Source organism: Myxocyprinus asiaticus, chromosome 24 (genome assembly GCF_019703515.2).
Source record: "Myxocyprinus asiaticus isolate MX2 ecotype Aquarium Trade chromosome 24, UBuf_Myxa_2, whole genome shotgun sequence".
Taxonomy (NCBI): Eukaryota; Metazoa; Chordata; class Actinopteri; order Cypriniformes; family Catostomidae; genus Myxocyprinus; species Myxocyprinus asiaticus.
Window position 1 is genome coordinate 21,042,136 of NC_059367.1, and position 19,595 is coordinate 21,061,730.

The window sequence follows — 19,595 nt, forward strand, 5'->3', positions numbered from 1 at the left end:
TAGCATAGACATGGCTGGTTTCTGTTTTGATAAAATGTAACAGATAAAATTGAGACTAAACATTTGATTAGATTTTAGTGTAGGCAGATAGTGATGAGTTACAGCCCGGCCCAGCTGCATTCATGACATCACATGGTCGCGCTATCACTGCTTTGTCAGACACCTTACACGTTTGACATTGTAATGTCTGCATGTTTAAGTGTGTGTGTTTAATGAGCATTTATGTCTTGTTTGCTCCCATATCTGAGAATGCATGTTGTTTATGTTCATTTGTTTTAATAAACATTGGCATAAGAGTTTGTTACAGCATTCTTTCTGCAGTAATCTTTCTGCCTTTAGGAGAATGTGACAGTATCAGATGAGCTTGTGCTCTTCAATGAACTCACAGGAAATCAGCTTGTGATACTAAAAGCGTTCATCTACATTAAGTTCCTGCCATATGCTAGCTTCACATGATTAAATAAATGATAGATTGTGATCTGTGTTCTTGATACAGACAGTATTACTGTATTACATCTTTAAGTGTTAGAGGGTCTTGACATGCATTTGTATTATTATTATTATTTTAATATGTTCCTTGAGGTTCACTTATATTCATACATTCAGTCATATATTTGTAAAACATAATTTTCCACCCTCGTGCTGATCCTGTCAGAAACGCTTGGTTTTGGTGCTGCTTCTCCTTTAAGACTTGACAGGAAATGCCCACTGTTATGACTGGCTCTGCTCTTGACTGACCTGCTCTCTCCTTGCCCTCTCACTGCTCACTCACATAGTGATTAAAGGTAAAGTAGGCCTTGATGTGGTGTTGTGGAGGCAGTCAGATGCAAATGTCTACCACAGTGTGACATCACAATGTGGAGGAAGTAGTGAACGAGTCATTTTGGCAGCTTGGTTTCAACAAGTTTGTGTTAAGTTTTGAGTTCAATATGTCTTTATAGTACAATGACCTCTTATATGTCAGAAGATCAAGGAAAATGTTATTTCTCATGTCATGACCCTTTTAAGACTTTTGGTTGAAACAGAAAAACATAATCTTGTGCTTTATCAGAAAAAAAAAAAAAACATATTCAGCACTTAGCTAGTCAGTGTTTTGACTGGGCCTATTTGTTTTATACAAGACCTCAGAAAGTAGCTAATTAATTTGGCTTTGAAAATCAAACAACAATTTTGATTAAAAACAGTGCATCTGAGTTGTGCTGTACATGTTCAAGTTCTGGTCAAGATCTTGATTCAGTTCATTCAGTCATGTTCAGACTGTCTCTGAGGTTGCCTGATTCTTTGAGAAAAGTTCTCCTAATGACAAAGATATTCCTTTGGGTTTTTATAATAAAAAAAAAAAAAAAACATATAAAACAAAATGTCCTATCATACTCCTGCTCCCGACATGTCAAACATAATGAAGTTGATGAGAACCAGCATGGAAATAGGGATAACAGGTTTAGTAAGTGCAGCGCTTCCACTGTCCATCTTGGTAGGCACCACTTTAACTGGCACCACTGGAACTACTGTACTCTCACTCTGGCTTATACCGACAACTGTCTTTACCGTAGGTGATATTATTTTCCTCAGATTTTCCACCACGCCACCAGAGTCTTGATCTGCAGCTGCATCCTCCAACGCCTCAAACCACTGGCACCGAAAGTCCTTATTCCACATGTCTACATAAGCAGCGGGAAGCTCTCCCGTGGCCCGGACACCTTCTCCCCCATTTGGGAGGAGCAGGAAGTGGCCTAATGGAAGATGCAGGTAGGTGGGGTCCTCTGGTTTCTTGCGCACACAACGTCCACGCCCCTGACACAGTGAAACTCCACAGAGACGTGCTGCGGTGGTCACATTGACAGTGTAAGGGCCGAGCACCTCACGGACATACGAGCCAAACTCTGAGCAGGATTTCTGTCGGAAACAATAATAATAATTCCGTTTAATTCTATTCAATTGTGCTTTATTGACATGACAAAAGTACAGTTTAATGGCAAATCAGAAGGAGGAGAACAAATAAAATAAGTGACAGATAAGCTCAAATGAAAATGTAGAAAGCTGTGAGTACTGTTTGTGTTTCTGAGCGATTCACTGATTGGTCGATTCCCTCTTATTTTGACAGGCATCAGTCTACGAAGATAGGAATGGAGATAGGAATGGATGAATGGGCAAATTAATGAATAAATACCTGTGTTTTAACTGCTATAGTTTTTTCCCATATAATAACTCCAGATGCACCCATAGCAGCACTCTCTCCAATAGTATTCACCAGGTCAATCTGATACACACACACAAATGAAAGCAAACTCTTCAATACAGACATCAAGTGCACTGTTTTATATGGCTAATGATTTTGAAGTTGTACTAAGTAACAGTCAGCTTTGTTTCACTCAGAGATGACAACCAACTATTTATTACCTCTGAGAGAAAGGCATTAGTTGAGGCATACACAATCTTTATCAATGGAAACACTGGAAGATCACAGGTAGTGCCTGCAAGAGCCGCCACTCGTAATGCTTCTCTGATCTGATTGGTTGCATAAAGCCATGACCCTTTGGTTCCTTCTGGCAGCTTCTCCAGTGAGAGAATTGGGTAAAGGGCACCACTATGCTTCCACAGCCACATCAGCTCATCGTTAAGGGCCATTTCCACTGCAGGGCATCTCCCTGTGTAATTGGCTAATGCTATCTGGGTGGAGTCAAAGTTATAGCAGTTAGGATATGGGGCCATGCCCCATAATCTCCGTGGGCGGAGTCTCTTCATCTCTCGCAGGGTCTCCATCAGTATGGACTGTGATGCTGCTTCAAAGTCAACCTGACAGGAAATCATAATCAATAAGTAAATACATTATAATCAATAAATTCAACAGAATGCAGAATAATAACATTATTGTAAAGTTTGTCATATATTTAAAGGGATAGTTCACCTAAAAATGAAAAATCTGCCATCATTTACTCAACCTTATGTTGTTACAAACCCATATGACTTTATTTTTTTCCATGGAACACAAGATGTTAGGCAGAAAGTTAGCCCAAGTCACTATTCACAAAGCATCTGCCTTCCATACAAGTGAACTGTGATTAAGGTTGTCATTCTGCCTAATATCTCCGGTTGTGTCCACAGAAAGAAAGTCATACAGGTTTGGAACAACATGAGGGCGAAATGGTGACAGAATTTTCATTTTTGGGTGAACTATCCCTTTAAATATTTGACAAACATATTTGAATATGGGTATTCACTTCATGTGAGACACTTTTTGCTGTAAAACAGAAAGGCATTTTTTCATTAAACCTGTTTAATGTTAGTATGGTAACTGGTGTAAACCTGTCTTTGTAGACATGGTATATTAATGTAATAATGTACTCATCTGGGTGTCAGTGTCTGAATCCACGTCTCATTTCTGTAAGCTTCTGTAATGTCCATATACATTGTGATTGTTATTACCTGAGCCCATTTCTCCACCTCCTCTGCACTCCAGTCAGGAAAAAATCCTCTGAGAAATGCCTTTGACTCCATAAGGTACTTTGCTTTATCCCCCCTGTTTCTGCTCCACTGAGGTGCCCACTCCTCCCAGCGTAGCACCCCCAGCCCAGGTGCTCCTGCCTGGGGTAGTGTGGCTGTCAGATCCCCCTCCACCTTCTGGAGGTGCAGGTTAAGGCTGGTGTGTTGCGGCAGGCCACCATTGACAGGACGATCCTGAGCAGTGAAGTATGGGTAGAGTCCTAGTGTATTCTCATAAAAAATTGCCACACGGCCCTCCCACTCCATCCCAAATGCTGCTGGGTCTGGCCGACCTAAACAGTCTTTATCTGGAACCCCCCACAGAACCAGGAATGATTGACCAGCGAGAAGCGGGGCCCGGGCAGGACCACAGACACATGCAGGTGTGAGGAGACAGAGATGGAGAAGTAGAGGAGAGAGGGAGAGGAGGAGTTTGGAAATGAACTTGTGTTTTCTTTCAGCCATGGAGCTGAACAAAAGAGGTTTCAAGGCCCCTCACCCCTGAACTCACACAAAAACCGCCTTGGAGAGGGATAATGTCTGAAGAAAAAGAGTAAAAAGTAATAATAAACATTGAAAAAAATAATTGTTTAACAAATGACAACAGCCTAAATCTTTTTGTTAAGATATTCATGGTATGACTTTGATTATCTGATTAGTTTTGATGGTAACACTTTACAATAAGGTTCCATTTGATTGCATTAGTTACAGTAACAACAGTTAACATGAACTAACAATGAACAATACTTTTACAGCATTTATTAATCTTTGTTAATGCTAATTAACCAATTTAGTAATATGTTTTTTTTATTATTATTATCAAAATTTGTATTTGTTCACATTAGTTAATGCACTTTGAACTAAAATATGGAAGCCAATTTCAGCCACATAGAGAAAAGAAATAGTGCTTTGGTAAGTGAAAAGTATGACTTTGTATCTATGTAATTTTGAGATAAAAAGGCATGTTGAAATAAAATAATATATTTATGAGATAAAGTCATTATGTTGAAACAAGAAGTTAGAATTATGAGATATTAAGTCATAATTTTGAGATAAAAAGTCATAATTATGAGATGCAAAGTCATATTTATGAGATACTAAATCATAATTATTAGATTAAATAAAAAGTCCAAATTTTGAGATAAAAAGTCATATTTATTAACTAACATTAATACAAATTATTGTGTTACCGTTTTGATTATCTGTCTGCAATGAAACATTTGGAACAATGAATGAGTTATTGTAGAACGCAGAATTATGTTAGGACACAGAATTATTTTTTAAGCCCTTTTATATACGAACAAAATTAATAGCGAAACTTTAAAACAAAACAACTGTCTGACCTGTGACCTGAAATATTCCAGCACACATTGTAGTCACTTATCAAAAGTTGTTGACCAACATCTTAAAAAAAAAAAAAAAAAAAATGAGCTGCAACGCTACGTCAAGGGAAACAAAGGGAGACACTTTGGGCTAATTAATCGGTAACAGGATTAATTAGTGCTGCCCACGTTCAACTGTAATCACTCTATAAAAGCCTACTAGTCTCCTGATACGAGCCTGCTGTTCATTTTGTCTCAACAGATGGCGACAGAGCGCCACCTTCGTCTCATAACAGTCGTCTCATAATGGCCAATATATTTATGGATTTTAGCGACATACTTTATTCAGCAGTGAAAAATATAAACAAAATGCAATAATTTCCACTTCACATCTCGGTAGATACTATTTTCGTAATCATAAATTATGTTTCGCAAAGATTAACTGTTTTTCACGAGAATGACTCGTTCAAAAATGTGCATGCTATAGTTCCCGCCAAAATATCATTCTTACTTATTTCTACTTAATTATTTCTACTACAATAAAACTGTGGTAACTGTATGATTAATTTATTTGTTTTTCAGATATACTAATCATACAGTTAAGTTGTTTTTCTCATTACTCATTTAAGTTGTTTTTCTCATAATTTATTATTATTATTTTTTTTCTGTTGCACCAGGTAGATAGGTATTTTGGCGCGAAGGATTTATGGCTCTCTGTAAGTGGGAGAAACATTACCAAACATAACATTTCTAAATGTGTAACATTTAAATGATCCATTTTACGCAGGAGTGCTCACTCTGAAGTGATTTTGACTGTACAACCCTGCTGGAGAATAGCCATTACACATGGAGGAGAGCCAGTTGTATATGTCTAATGAAGTGAATGTAAGGATATCAATTTGAGTCAGACGTGTCTTTCTCAGAATACACAGTCTGAAACTTAAATTGAAAGAACTGAAAGCTGTTATCATTCTCACATTCAGAGAGTGAAGTCCTGCTGTCTCACATCCAGTTATAAACTTGGCAGTTTCAAAGCAAGCTTTTGTTGTTGGGTGTGATATTTTTAGGCCAGTTCCTACTTTCAAGGAGCCAGTGGGAAATTGACTTAGCTTTTATAGTGCCAGTTTCCATTATATTTATCTAATCTTTAAAGCAAGAACCCATTTATAAACTCTGATAACTGCTGTTTTGCTCTCCAGCCTTTAGTCTGTGTTCCCTCAATAGGTGAAGCAGAGGTTTTGAAAAAGTGAAATGGATACAGGTGCTTGAGGAGATGGGAACTGAGCTGTTACTCACCTCTGCATTGGAAGATCGGGTGTGTGTGGCTGGAGCCACAGGTCAAAGAATCCAGAAGGAAAGGTCAAGATGAAGAGGGCAGGTATGAAAGCTCCTCTGGATGAGGAATAATAAGAAATGAGAGTATCTGTGCAGGTTGGAGTGTTCGAGTGTCCTGGCTTATTACAGGAAGCCACAGAAGGGAGAGACTCCAACCCAACCATGAGTGATAAGATGATGGGAGGTCCTGACAAAAAGGATGGATGAAGTGACAGAAGGAGGAAAGAACAAGAAAAGCAGGCTACCTCACCTTCACCAGGGTAATCTTATAGTAAGCAGGGTCACCACCGACCATGCCAATCACATGATCAGACTGACCGTAATCCCTTAATCCAGCACTCCCTCCCAAACAGCAAACCCAACCAGACTCTTACAAAAAAATAATCACACACACTTAAACACATTACTCATCCATAACATACATTTGTTCTAAAGCACACAAAAGTGCACAAGTAGCATCAAAGCAAAATAACAACATACATTTGCTGGGATATTTTTTTTTTTTTTTTTTTTTTTTTGTAGAAAATAACTATTTTGTTGTTTTTTGTTTTTATTTTATTTATGTGCATATGTTTTTTTTTTTTTTTTGCTGTTTTTTTACATTTTCGATTCAACATCTGGTCAGCCCAGAAATCTAATGTCTAATACTTGAATGAATCCCCCACCTTTTTTACTTGGCACTCTTGTTTCTGCCTCGTTCTAGTCAAATCAAGTCATTTTTATTTGTATAGCTTTTTTCACAAAACACATTGTTTCAAGAAGCTTTACAGAAAATCATGCATTGACAGAAAATGAAACTGTAAGATCTATAAAGTCTTAGAGTCATCATTGTGTAGTTTGATTAAATATGATTGTAAATTGTTTATAAAAATAAATAATTAAATAATAAATGGATTTAGAACCCCAGTGAGCAAGCTGAAAACTTCATAAGATGTTGGTTAATGGAGATAAATAACCTTGGGAGAAACCAGGCTCACTGTGGGGGCCAGTTCCCTAAACAACATGAATACAATGCCAATATTAGTTATTTATGTGCAGTGCAAGTCATGGTTTAAAATGAGTAAACTAAATAAGGGCCAGTTTTTAAACAAATATTTATGATGTTGATTTTACTACCATCTGCTCTATTTCTCTTTTCGCTTCATCTCTGCACACTGTCATCTGTCACTCTTCCAAAGCCTGAAAAGAATTACTGGAAAGATTATTCACAATTATATCATCCAAACATAATCCGTCATAAGATATTACTGTTTCAGATATGATGAGAGAATGATTAGGTTTCTTGTAGTAGCTGAGGTTTTTTGTGCATGCTGTCATAGTTTGTTTGGGGTTTTTTGTTATGACAAGAATAAAATTGAAGGTCATAAATGTTAAATTTTTGGTGTATAAACATGGAGCATTACCATTTTTTAAAAGTTAATAGGATGTAGTTTTATATTGACAGGGTTGAAAGTTCAGGCTTCAAGAGGGAAAGTGCCATCTTAAGTGTCAGTGTTCTGCCCTTAGTTTTGGGTTTTTCCCCCTTTGTGGCAGACCCCTGACATGTACGTGTTCTTCGTCTGTTTTGTGTATTGTGTCTGGATTCAGCCACTTCGGTTGGTTCGGTTTATTCACTCTGTGGCTGAGTCCAGGCAACTGTGTTTTGTCTCGTGCTGTGTGAATACACTTGGGTTTGTGTTTTCTCATTCCCTTGTGCATTCGTGTCTGTCTTCAGTGATAACCCCGCCCTCTCGTTTGCCTTGTTATCTGTCTGATTATTAGTTTATTTGTTTCACCTGCCCTCCTCGTTATCTCCTTATTTCCTTCCTCTATTTAAGCTCCTCTCGTGTTCTGTCCTGTGCTGGTTTTTTGTAGGATGTTGTGTGTGTTTTATGTCCCCTGTGAGGGCTCTGTCTGTTGTGTTCCTGTCAAGTTGGTTCCCAGTTCCAGCCCAGTCCGTCATTGTGTTGTTGCCCTAGACTGTGTTTGTGTCTCCCCTTCGAGGTAGTTTTTGTTTGTTTTGTTATTTTGGATTTATAAAAGCCCATAACGCTACTCTGCATTTGAGTTCTCACCCTTCCTTCTATAAAACCCGATAATTGCACATTTGGGTGAATCTCATGAAAACAGTCAAGAGCTCAAATACGATTTTAAATTTTTTTGCGTAAAGTGAAACAAATTTTTTTTGTCATTGACATTGAAATCTCATTCTTATTACTGCAATGTTAAAATAATTGTGATTTAAATTGTAAAGTGAGTTCTTGTTCACTTGAACTGAATTTAATTTATTTACATTAATGACCTACAGTATTATAATTAAATTATTCATTATAAATCATTCATTTGAGCACCTTTTTGTGAATTGAGAGCAAGATCAGGAGATGAGAATGGTAAGGATCATCACCTGTCAATGATTGTCTCTAACAGCTGTTTGTCATTTCAGTGAGAGTTGGAGATGGATTTAAGGGCAAGCCAGACACCAGTAAGGTACACACACGCACGCACGTTGGTGCAGCTATCATAATGAGGACTCTCCATAGACATAATGATTTTTATACTGTACAAACTATAGATTCTATCCCCTAACCCTCAGAAAAAACTTTCTGCATTTCTACATTTTCAATAAAACATTTAGTATTTTTTTTTTTTTTAAGAGATTTGAATTATGGGGACACTAGAAATGTCCTCATAAACCACATTTATAGCATAATACCCTTGTAATTACCAGTTTGTAACCTAAAAAAAGTCCTCATAAACCACTTAAACCTGCCCAAACACACACACACACACACTGAGACAGTTCTGTTTGAATGAACATTGTGTTTACTGCTGGAAAGCATAGTTTTGAGTTTTGTAAAATAAATGACACCTTTGAGTTAGATTTGCCATCTCCCGCTTCCTCTTTTCCTAAAGAGCTAAGAACCTTTCACATATACAGTACATTTATTTAATTTACCAAAAAATAAATCATTGTGTCCAGGCAGAATGATTTTCATCTCTGTATTTCAATAATGAGTGGCTTTTTTTTTTTTTTTTTTCATTACATCATAGAAATCGGGTTGAAAATGTGATTAATTGTCATGGAAATATTGTCACTATGTAAAAATCAAAATTATTCTCAATAGGCTTTAATTAAAAAAAAAAAAATCCTTTCATTTTGTGATTAAAATATTATTTGGACATTTCTTTGTGAGATTCACCCCTTTATCAAGCTATTCACACTGGAGTGAAAGCAAGAGCTCAGTTGGAGTTTCTGTTCTCTGGTTAATCAGCTGAAACTGACCACATATTACAGATTTGTGTGCATTTGTGTTTGCTTATATGTTCATCTATCTTATGTGTCAGTGTGTTTCTGGAGTGTGATGTTACCTTCTACAGGGGTGTGTGTGTGTGTGTGTGTGTATGCATATGTTTAGTTGAGATTATCTGTTTGAGGTATCTGAGGTGATGTCTGCTCTCCTGGTCCCATCACCATGGCAACGTCTCAGATGTGTCCGGTCCAGGCGGCGGATGGTGTTTAAGGATATGTGTGTGTGTTTTAGGTTAAGGTTTGTTTAAATCCGGACATCCGGTTTTCTGAGAGTTTGACAGAAGTGCTTTGTGTGAGGGTATTAGTATTATTAGAGTGGGTTTTGTTGAAATTGACTCCTGTGTCATTTTGGTTGATATGTGGTTAGATCGGATACTGATGATATGAAAATTTGTTTACTGAAGACAAGATGCAGAGTCACCTTAAATTGTGACATTAAATTTGTGTGAGAAATCATACTGAAGATCTATGAAATAATAAATGTCAAATCTCTAGCTTGCTCACTCTGTCTTTCTAATTCTTTCTGTCTCTGTTTATGCATGTAAACAGGTGTGGAGGCTTGGATGTGACCTGGGTCACCCGGCTGAGCTAATATAAACTCCTCTAACTCCAATTTATTTTCTTAGTACTGCGAGTCACTACGCGCGTGTATTTTCTTTTCTTTCTTTTTATTATTATTATTATTATTACGGTTTTACATTAAGGTTCCATTTGTTAACATAAGTAAATGCATTAGTTATCATGAATAAACAATTAACATATATTTGTTACAGCATTTATTCATATTTGTTAATGTTAGTTAATAAAATACAATTGTTCATTGTTTGTTCATATTGCATAGTATATTTTTAAAATCAAAAGTTGTATTAGTTTACATTGTTAAATAATACAACTTTTGATTTTTAAAATGTATTAGTATATGTTGAAATTAACATTAACTTATAAATGCTGAAGTATTGCTCATTGTTAGTTCATGTTAACTACTGTTGTTAACTAATGCTAACAAATGAAACTTTATTGTAAAGTGTTACCATTTTTATTTTACTGTGTGCTGTTTTTGCTGTTTACTTGTTAGGGGAATTACACTTAAAATAATTGAATGACCTATTATACATTTATTTTGCATGTTGACATGCATCATGACATCCATCTAGTTAGAAAGTATGGCTAATCTTTTCATATCACCCTTCAAAGAAACAAACATAACACCTTTCTCAGTATTAGCCGGTTTTATGTTGGTGAGGTTGAAGTGATTTACATGAAATGTTTTTCATGTGGATATTGTGTTATACTAGGAAAACCTGTGACCGTTCCAATTTTGAAAATAGTATTTGCTGAAATGTGCTTAGCTACAAGAATTGGGTGTTCTAAATGTGAGATTTTCACACTTTCTGTGAAAGCAGTTAAAATAATTTACATGTGTACGAAATTCTGTGAAAATCTCTTTGTCAGGTAATTTTCTGAGAAAAAATGGTTTTTTTTTATTTTTATTTTTTTTTTATTTATTTTTTTTACTGGCATACTGATGAATGAATCACTGGTTTTGTTATCTTTGAAATCATTTTTTTTTTACGTGTGTGTGTGTGTGTGTGTGTGTGTGTGTGTGTGTGTGTGTGTGTGTGTGTGTGTGTGTGTGTGTGTGTGCAGGTTTATACTACATTGTGGGGACCAAATGTCCCCACAAGGATAGTAAAACCTGAGATCACCAACCTTGGGGGGCCCAGCCAGTGGTCCCCACGAGGGAAATGGCTTAGTAAACATAGTAAACGTAGTTTTTTGAAAATGCAAAAAGCTTTCTGTGTGGGTTAGGTTTAGGGGTAGGGTTAGGGGATAGAAATTATCGTCAGATCTGTATAAAATCTATACAATTCATGGAAGTCTATGGAGAGTCCCCACAATGGTATAAAAACAAGCGTGTGTGTGTGTGTGTGTGTGTGTAGGCTTTCAGTTACTCCTGATAGGTTACTCTGATTAAAAAATGTATATGTGATCTTCAAGCAGAGAGGTAAATGAAAGGTTCCTGACATAAAATAGTTGCACCACAGAAAAAATTCCTGTGAATATCAACAGCAATGAAGTCCTACTAATGTTACAGCAAAATCAACTACAGTGTAAAAGGCATTGTACTAAAACAGCTGAGAAGTCACTCACATACAGCATTCTACTATTTAAGTGTACGGTCACCAAACTTAGGAAAAGACAAGGGTCACAAACTCTAGAAAGTTATTCTGTTAAACCACCCAGAGAATCTAGCTTGAAGATGAAGGCAGTAGGCTGATGCACTTGACAACACAGTCTTCTTAGAGGACACGCGGATATTTGAAGAACAGAATTAGAGAAAGTAGGGCTAAAATACAAAGTCAGACTAACTCAAACTTCTCAGCCAAGCATCTGAACTTAAACATAAAACCAACATCAGCCCCAACCCCAAAACCAACCTCAATCCCAAAAACAACCACAACGGCTGCATCCGAAAACTGGAAAATGGTTCATTCGGAGGTTGTATACGGAGGCAGGATGAAAATATGGTGCTTTTCAAACTATTCTGGGTCCAGTTTTCTTTAAAGTTTCATTAATTCAAAAACGCTGTTAGTTGAGCCATTTAGTAGCGGTTTTAACCACCAGGCAAACCATGCAATTGCTTGGGCCCCCGTCTGTCAGGGGAGGATGCCACCGGGGACGGGATGGGTCAGTTTATGAAAGGGGTTCAGGTTTGTAGTTTATGAAACTTTTCAGTTTATGAAGGCTGTCCGAACTTGTTTCGCCCACACGCTCTCACTCGCAGTTACGCGCAAACGGATGAGTTAGGGGCCGTTCACATCGAACATGTTTTTTGTGTGCATGTGCTCTGTAAACGTGCTGGATGAAATTCTTTGACTGTTGCACCATGTCTCGCTGTTTCTTCAGTGTCTCACGCAGGATTGGCAAATTTTTAGGCACTGTGTCAAGTTAATAAGAGTTTCAGGTTTCAATGTTTTTTTTCCCTTCTGCTCTAGTGTGCTGAGGGGCCGCCGTGCCTTGTATGTTGACTGTTATAATACTGTTACGAATGTTGCCTACGATCAGGGATGGGGCCAGAAGGGTGGCACGGGGTGGCAGCTGCCACCCTAAAAATAAGCTTTGTCACCCCACTTGCCACCCCAACTCGGACCCCGCTCACGTCCTGGAGATGGTGCGCAACAGATTAACCCGTCCTTGTCACGCATGGCCCATAACAACGTTACGCCCGTGCTGGAAGGACAGAGCGTTCCGCCTCAGTAGACAAGTAGTAGGCTTTGCACACCCTGTTAACAAAAAAATAAATAAAAATTATATATATATATATATATATGTGTGTTTTGTCAAAATTAATTATAAGTAGGTAAATATTACTTTTTTTAATCACAGTATTGTGGAAAAACTGGAAAACATGTATTAATGATCTGTAACTAGATTTTTATTTCATTAAACATTTTGAATGTACTTGGTTACAACGGTTGATAGGATGAATAAAAAATTATGATTTAAAATACATTTAATTTTATTTTTTTAAGCAAAAATTTTCGAAATGGGGTCCAGGGCTGGTCGATTGCTTGGGGCCTTAGAAATCGTAAACCCACAACTGGAGCCATTAACTGATTAGGCAGCAAGTCAGCTGCCTACATTTTCGGATACAGCCGATGTCTGATAGCAAGAAGTTGCCCTCGACCTTACAGGGATAGTTCACACAAAAATAAAAATTCTCTCATCATTTACTCACACTCATGCAATCTAAGATACTGTATGTATGACTTTCTTTCTTCTGCTGATCACAAACGAAGATTTTTAGAAGAATATTTCAGCTCTGTAGGTCCATACAATGCAAGTGAATGGTGATCAGGCCTTTGAAGCTCCAAAAAGCATATAAAGTCATCACAAAAATAATCTATATGAGTCTAGTGGTTTAATCAATGTCTTCTAAAGTGATCCAGTTGGTCTTGGGTGAGAACAGACTAAAATGTAACTCATTTATCACAGTACATCTTAAAAGCAGTCTCCATGTATATCATGATTTCAAGCTTGATTACACTTCCTAGTGCTTGACACATGCGCAGAGCGCTAGAGGGCGCTATAGGAAGTGTAATCGAGCTTGAAATCATGATCGCCAAGGAGACTGCTGTCAAGATGTACTGTGAAAAATGAGTTACATTTTGGTCTTTTGTCACCCAAAACCAACTGGATCGCTTCAGAAGACATTGATTAAACCACTGGAGTCGTATGATTACTTTTATGCAGATTTTATCTCCTTTTTGGAGCTTCAAATGTATGGCCACCATCCACTTGCATTGTATGGACCTACAGAGCTGAGATATTCTTCTAAAAAGAATATCTTTGTTTGTGTTTGTGAAGAAAGAAAGTCATGAACATCTTAGATGGCATGAAGGTAATTAAATGATGAGAGAATTTTCCTTTTTGGGTGAACTAACCCTGTAAAGAAATATTCCAGGTTCAATACAGGTTAAGATCATAATGTTGATTATGTTGATTACAACGACAAATAATTTGGAATCGTCCCTCATCTTAAAAAAGAAAAAACTGAGGTTACAGTGAAGCACTTACAATGGAGGTGAATATGGTCAGTTTTTGGGAGGTTTAAAGGCAGAAATGTGAAGCATTCATTTATTTACATTAATTCTTTTGTTAAAACTCCTGCATTATTTGAGCTGTAAAGTTGTTTAAATTGTCCTTTTACAGTCGTGTTAGGCTTTCTGCTGCTACATTGTCATGGCATCGAAGTTATAAATTTGGATATTACACAGACAAGGTTAGTAAGAGATTTTATCACACTAAAATCATCACGTCTATTGTTTATGTGTTGTGGCTATACTTTTGAAAAACTGAGTACTTTAACATTCATGGTTTAAGAACCCAGATTTTTTTTTTCTGTTTTGTTTGTTTTTTTAAGAAAAGGAGGGATGAGTACTTATTTATTTTTGTGGTAATCAGCATTATGCCACAAATACTGTTGGTTGAACTTAACTTGTATTGAACCCGGAAAATTCCTTTAACCCCAAAACCGACTTCCAGCTTAATCACAACCCCAAAACCCTCTTTTAGTTTGAAAACCAACTTAAACTTCAAATCAAACCCTAACCTCAAAACAAGCCTCAAACCAACAAACCTTATTCTCAACTCCATAAGCAATCCCACCTTATTGTTGCTTATTTTAACATATTGTGCTTTACAACTAAATAGCACAATCTGTCACTTTACTGTACTTTTCACTGTCCTGTAATATTTATTGCATTGCAATTTCTTCTACCTTGTGAAATTTCCAACAAAAGGTCACAAAATAAAGAAAAAAGATTCACCAGCAAGATACCGGTCACAAAAATCATCATTCTCTCTTTTTCTCAACCACTTAAAAAAAAAACTGACAGACACAGATTAGTTATTTTAGACAGTTTCTGCACATCCGTAAATAGTTGTAATTGCTTTCACGGAAGCTTTACCCTCATTCCAGAGCTCTATTCTCTACTCTACGCAATGCAGAGTGAACCTTGTGTAAGCTGTGCAAATGACAAATGAACTTGACTTGATTTAACTGAACTTCAAAACAAACCACGGCCTTAATCTCAATCTCAAACCTAAAACCCCATTTAAAGGAATGTTCTGGGTTCAATACAAGTTAAGCTCTATCAACATCATCTGGGGCATTCTGTCAATTATGACAGAAAATTGCATTTAAAGTAATGTACTTACAAAGGAAGTCAGTCGTGCAATGCATTGCACCAGAATAAACATTCAAATAAACACTGTATATGTTATATAAACATATACCGTATATAAACATTAAATAAACAGACTGTAGTGTGAAAAAAATCACTTACTAGTCTTGTCTGTGCAAAGTTATATCCAATCTTTGGGCTAGTCATGACTCTTCAAAACTAGCTAAGGCTGGTTAACCTGGAAACGTTTGCACAATAGGCGTAAGGATACTTAAAAGGGACATGATGTACCTTACCTGAAAGTACACAAGTATTTCCATTGTTTTCACAAACTGAAGGATTAGCCAAAACTATGTTCTGTTATGCCACAGAGGCTGTAGAGAAAACTTAACTAGTAATGAGCCTGAAAATGTTCTATTTTCAACCTCAGCCTTATCCTGTCCCTATTGCAGTCAGACCTTTACTTTCAGGATTGCTGTCAGTTTGAAGCCTGTCAATCACAAAACTGTCATCATTTTTCTGACTGTGAGGCCAAGAAATGAATCCTAAAATGACAACTGTCAAAAAAGACATGGGGATGCTTGTGTATGTGTATGACAGAATACTGTACTTATTCTGTTTGTGTATGTGAGATGGAATGCCAAATGACTATTAATCACTTCTAACTTTGCCATTCAGTTGAACACAGAACTCAGTTGCAGCAATGCCCTCTTGTGGTTATTTGAGGTGTGAGGAAATGACAGGCTCTTTGAAATCATTGCTTGATGGTCATCCTGTGTGTCAAGTTTTTGTTTGTCAGATTAGCTGTATTAGTGTACCAGGTATAAAAGTATATTTAGCATACACATGTTTAACCGTGTATACATGCTTGTGGTATTGTACTTGTGCTATACCAAGTAAATACTAAAGAAAACGTTTTCTTCCAAAACTAATAATCCATATTTTTACCCCATTTTTTACCCAAGTGTTGAAACGTTGCATGTGTGTTTGTGCCAGTGTTAATGTTAAGAGAGCCTAAACTGTGTCAAACATAGAAATTGTCTTTAGGACCCCCAAGGTCCAAAAATCCCCAGTCACTAATGCTTTGAAACAAACTGAAAATCCCTTTCACTCCGCAGGTGGTTTATCCCTGTTGTGTGTGACTGTGTGTACTTGTGTGTTTGTGTGTGAGTGTGTTTTGGAACCAGATGACAAAAGGAGAGTTTGAACGTGGCCTGAAACCGGAAAGAGGTCCACAAAGAGCGAGTGACAGAGAGATGGGGACAAAACCTTCTGGAGGAGAGAGGAGGGGGCAGCCTTTGATCTGTCTATAATCTGAAAGAGGAGGAACAGAATCACAGAAGCAGGACGAAAAGAAAGAGTGAGAGAAAGAGGACGAGAGAAAGAAGGAGAGAAACAGCAAATGAGATGAAGCAAAACAGGGAGAGAGATAGAGAGGGGAGCAGATTGTAATTCCTCCACGGTGTAGTAGGGGGGTTGGGAGGGTACATTCAGGAGCAACAGAAGTGACTCTGAAGTGCTGGGGGGGGGGGGGGGGGGGGGCAAGTTTGGAAAGAGAGAGAACTGGGAAAATAGAGGGAGAGAGCAAAAGAGATGAGGGTGGGAGAGAAAGGGGGAATCTGAGGAATTTCTAAATGAAAGGAGAAGGTTTTTCTTTTAATGCGATTAAAGTTTTCCATCTCACTGCATCTACTGCAGACAGTCCGACTCTGGGAGCTCTGTCCATTAAGTGTGAGAGACAGGGTTTGTGTGTGTGTGTAATAGTGTATGTGCATATGTATTTTGATTTAATCTTGGCGAACTTGATGGCTTGGAATATAACAGTTGTGGGTGGAGTTTCTAAGCTGTTTGGGAGTATTTAAGAGTGTGTAAGTGAGTGCAAATGTTACATGAACTTATTTTGATTGTTACAAAGAAAAGCAAGCTTTGATAGAATATTCCACTCTATTATACTCTTATGGATGTAATTCATCCATACATCCATTTCAAACATACAATGTATGCTGGATTGCTGACATCTCATGGCCACTCATAAACTTCATTTTGAGTTTGTGTGGATGCAGAAATGACCGTTCAATAAAACGGTCCAATTAAGTTTACAAAGCAGGTCACAAGGCGGAAAGATCAATGTTTCGGTGTCCCTGTGTGTACCAGGGTCATAGTAGTATCTTAAACATTGTGAGTATTCTATGTGAGTGTATGTTTGTTATGTGTAGCAAGGTTTTATATTTAAACTGAAGACTTCCAGCTGTTCAGATAAACAGATACCTCACAAAGGACCTCAGCTCAATCACAACCAAATCACATCCTAACAACTGCCTTCCATTTCATTGAACAAATTATTTCATCCACTACTTCCAAAGAAATTTATAAACTGCCTAAACAATTACCTCAGCTCCAAACTAATTTCTCCTCTTTGTTATGGCAACACAGCGGTTTTTAGTTCTGAAGGGACCACTGAAAAATGCTTTCTCTCCCCACCCCCCCACCCCCCTCTCTTTCAAACTCGCTCACTTAAACACCCAGCAGGATTCTCCTCCCAGCATGCACTTCTGTGTGCAAACACATTCCCTTAGCCGCTGACCCCCCCGGCCCAACTGTTGCCATAGCAACCAGAGCCCCTCTCCATGACGACTGCTACCACCTCCCCATGGCCCAGGCCAGGGATCTCCAGGTGACAGTACGGCTTTTTCTTTTTCTTTTCTTTTCATTTCTTTTTACATTTTTGGTTTTTGTTCCCCCTTTGCCTTTTTTTCCACCCATTTAAACCTGGTTCATCCATTCCCCTCACTCTTCCTCTAATATCCTACCACCCCATTTGCTCTCTCTCACTCTTCCTTGCTCTCTCCTTGCCAGACATTCAATTAAAATGTAGGTTTTGATGGCACATTCCCGGTTTACTTTTTTTTTTTTTTTTTTTTTTTTTTTTTGCTAAAGTTTTCAGGTAAGTACAACCCCAATTCCGAAAAAGTTGAGACAATATGAAAAATGCTAATAAAAACAAAAATAAATGATTTGTAAATTATATTCACCCTTTGCTATATTGAAAGCACTACAACTACACATTATACAATATTTTACCCTGTGAATTTCATTTTTAAATGTACAGTAATTTCAGATCAGATGACTGCAACACGCTCCAAAAAAGTTGGGACAGTCGAGTGTTTTCCACTGTGAAACATTATCATTTCTTCTAATAACACTTATTAAGCATTTGGGCATTGAAGACACAAGTTTGTTAAGTTTAGAAAGTGGAATTTTTTCCCAATCATCCAATATGTAGGTCTTTAGCTGCACAACTGTATGGGGTCTTCGTTCTCAAATGGAGACAGGTCAACCCACACTCTCTGCTTACACAGCCATGCACTTGAAATCCAGGCAATATGTGGTTTGAAGTTGTCCTGCTGGAAAATGCAGGGACGTCCCTGGAAAAGACGGTGCTGGATGGCTGTATATGTAGCTCCAAAATTTGTACATATCGGTCTGCATTCATGGTGTTCTCACAGATGTGCGAATTACCCATGTCATGGGCACTGACACACCCCTGGCCCATACAGACACTGGCTTTTGGACCTGATGCTAATAACAGCTTAGTCCTTTTCCTCTTTGGCCTGGATAACACGACGGCTTTGACTTTCAAAAACTTTTTGAAATGTGGACTTCTTTCCAGATGAGAAAGAGCCCAGAGAAGTCGGCAGCGCCTCTGGACAGTGTTGATGTAAGGCTTCTGCTTTGCATAGTAAAGTCTTAACTTGCACCTGTGGATGCAGCGGTGAGTGGTGTTGACTAACAAAGTTTTACTAAAGTTATCTTAAGCCCATGTTCATTAAATCCATTACAGATGAATGCCGTTTTTTAAGACAGTGACGTCTGAGGGATCAGAGATCACATCTTGCCCTTTACGCACTGAGATTTGACCAGATTCCTTGAATCTTTTAACTATATTGTGCACTATAGAGGGTGAAATGCACAAAATCCTTCAAATTTGTCTCTGGGGAACATTGTTCTCAAAGTTCTGGAGTATTTGCTGAAGCATCTGTTGGCAAATTGACAAGTCTTGAATGATCCTTGCTCTTGAAGGACTAGGCTGTTTTTGGAGGCTCCCTATATACTATGACACGATTGACTCACCTGTTTAACAAGTCCTGTTTCACATCGCCTTGTTATTTGAACTTATCAAATTGTTATTAGTCTTAAATTGCCCCTGCCTCAACTTTTTTGGAGTGTGTTGCAATCATCTGATTTGAAATTACTGTGCATTTTAAAAAAAAACTATGAAATTCACAAGGTGAAACGTCATATAATGTGTAGTTGTAGTGCTTTCAATATAGCAAAGGGTGAATATAATTTACACATTTTTTATTAGCATTTTTCTTACCATCTTTTCCGGAATTGGGGTTGTATAACAAATAATAGCAAAGGAACAATATGCAAAGAAATCATTCCACAAACCGTTGTTAAAAAAATAAATAAAAAAAA

At 37.6% G+C, this 19,595-nt stretch overlaps 1 protein-coding gene across 1 annotated transcript; it reads right to left on the reverse strand.

Annotated features, from left to right (window-relative positions):
• Positions 1-430: 430 nt before the first annotated feature.
• Positions 431-6,318, reverse strand: si:dkey-72l14.3 (Glyco_hydro_56 domain-containing protein). Its single transcript, XM_051653668.1, has 5 exons — positions 6,102-6,318; positions 3,427-4,023; positions 2,401-2,796; positions 2,171-2,260; positions 431-1,896 (listed from the first exon to the last, which is right to left on the reverse strand). Exons 2-5 carry the CDS (start codon positions 3,946-3,948, stop codon positions 1,369-1,371), a joined length of 1,536 nt encoding a protein of 511 aa, XP_051509628.1. The 5' UTR covers positions 3,949-4,023; positions 6,102-6,318; the 3' UTR covers positions 431-1,368.
• Positions 6,319-19,595: the final 13,277 nt, after the last annotated feature.

What these genes read in the sequence shown, in the direction of transcription:
- si:dkey-72l14.3 (XM_051653668.1), bottom strand. Translation starts at nt 3,948, where the DNA reads ATGGCTGAAAGAAAACACAAGTTCATTTCCAAACTCCTCCTCTCCCTC. An exon ending in AGGTGGAGAAATGGGCTCAG is followed by an intron (nt 2,797 to 3,426) that starts GTAATAACAATC and finishes ATTTCCTGTCAG; the next exon opens with GTTGACTTTGAAGCAGCATC. An exon ending in CTAATGCCTTTCTCTCAGAG is followed by an intron (nt 2,261 to 2,400) that starts GTAATAAATAGT and finishes TGTGTGTATCAG; the next exon opens with ATTGACCTGGTGAATACTAT.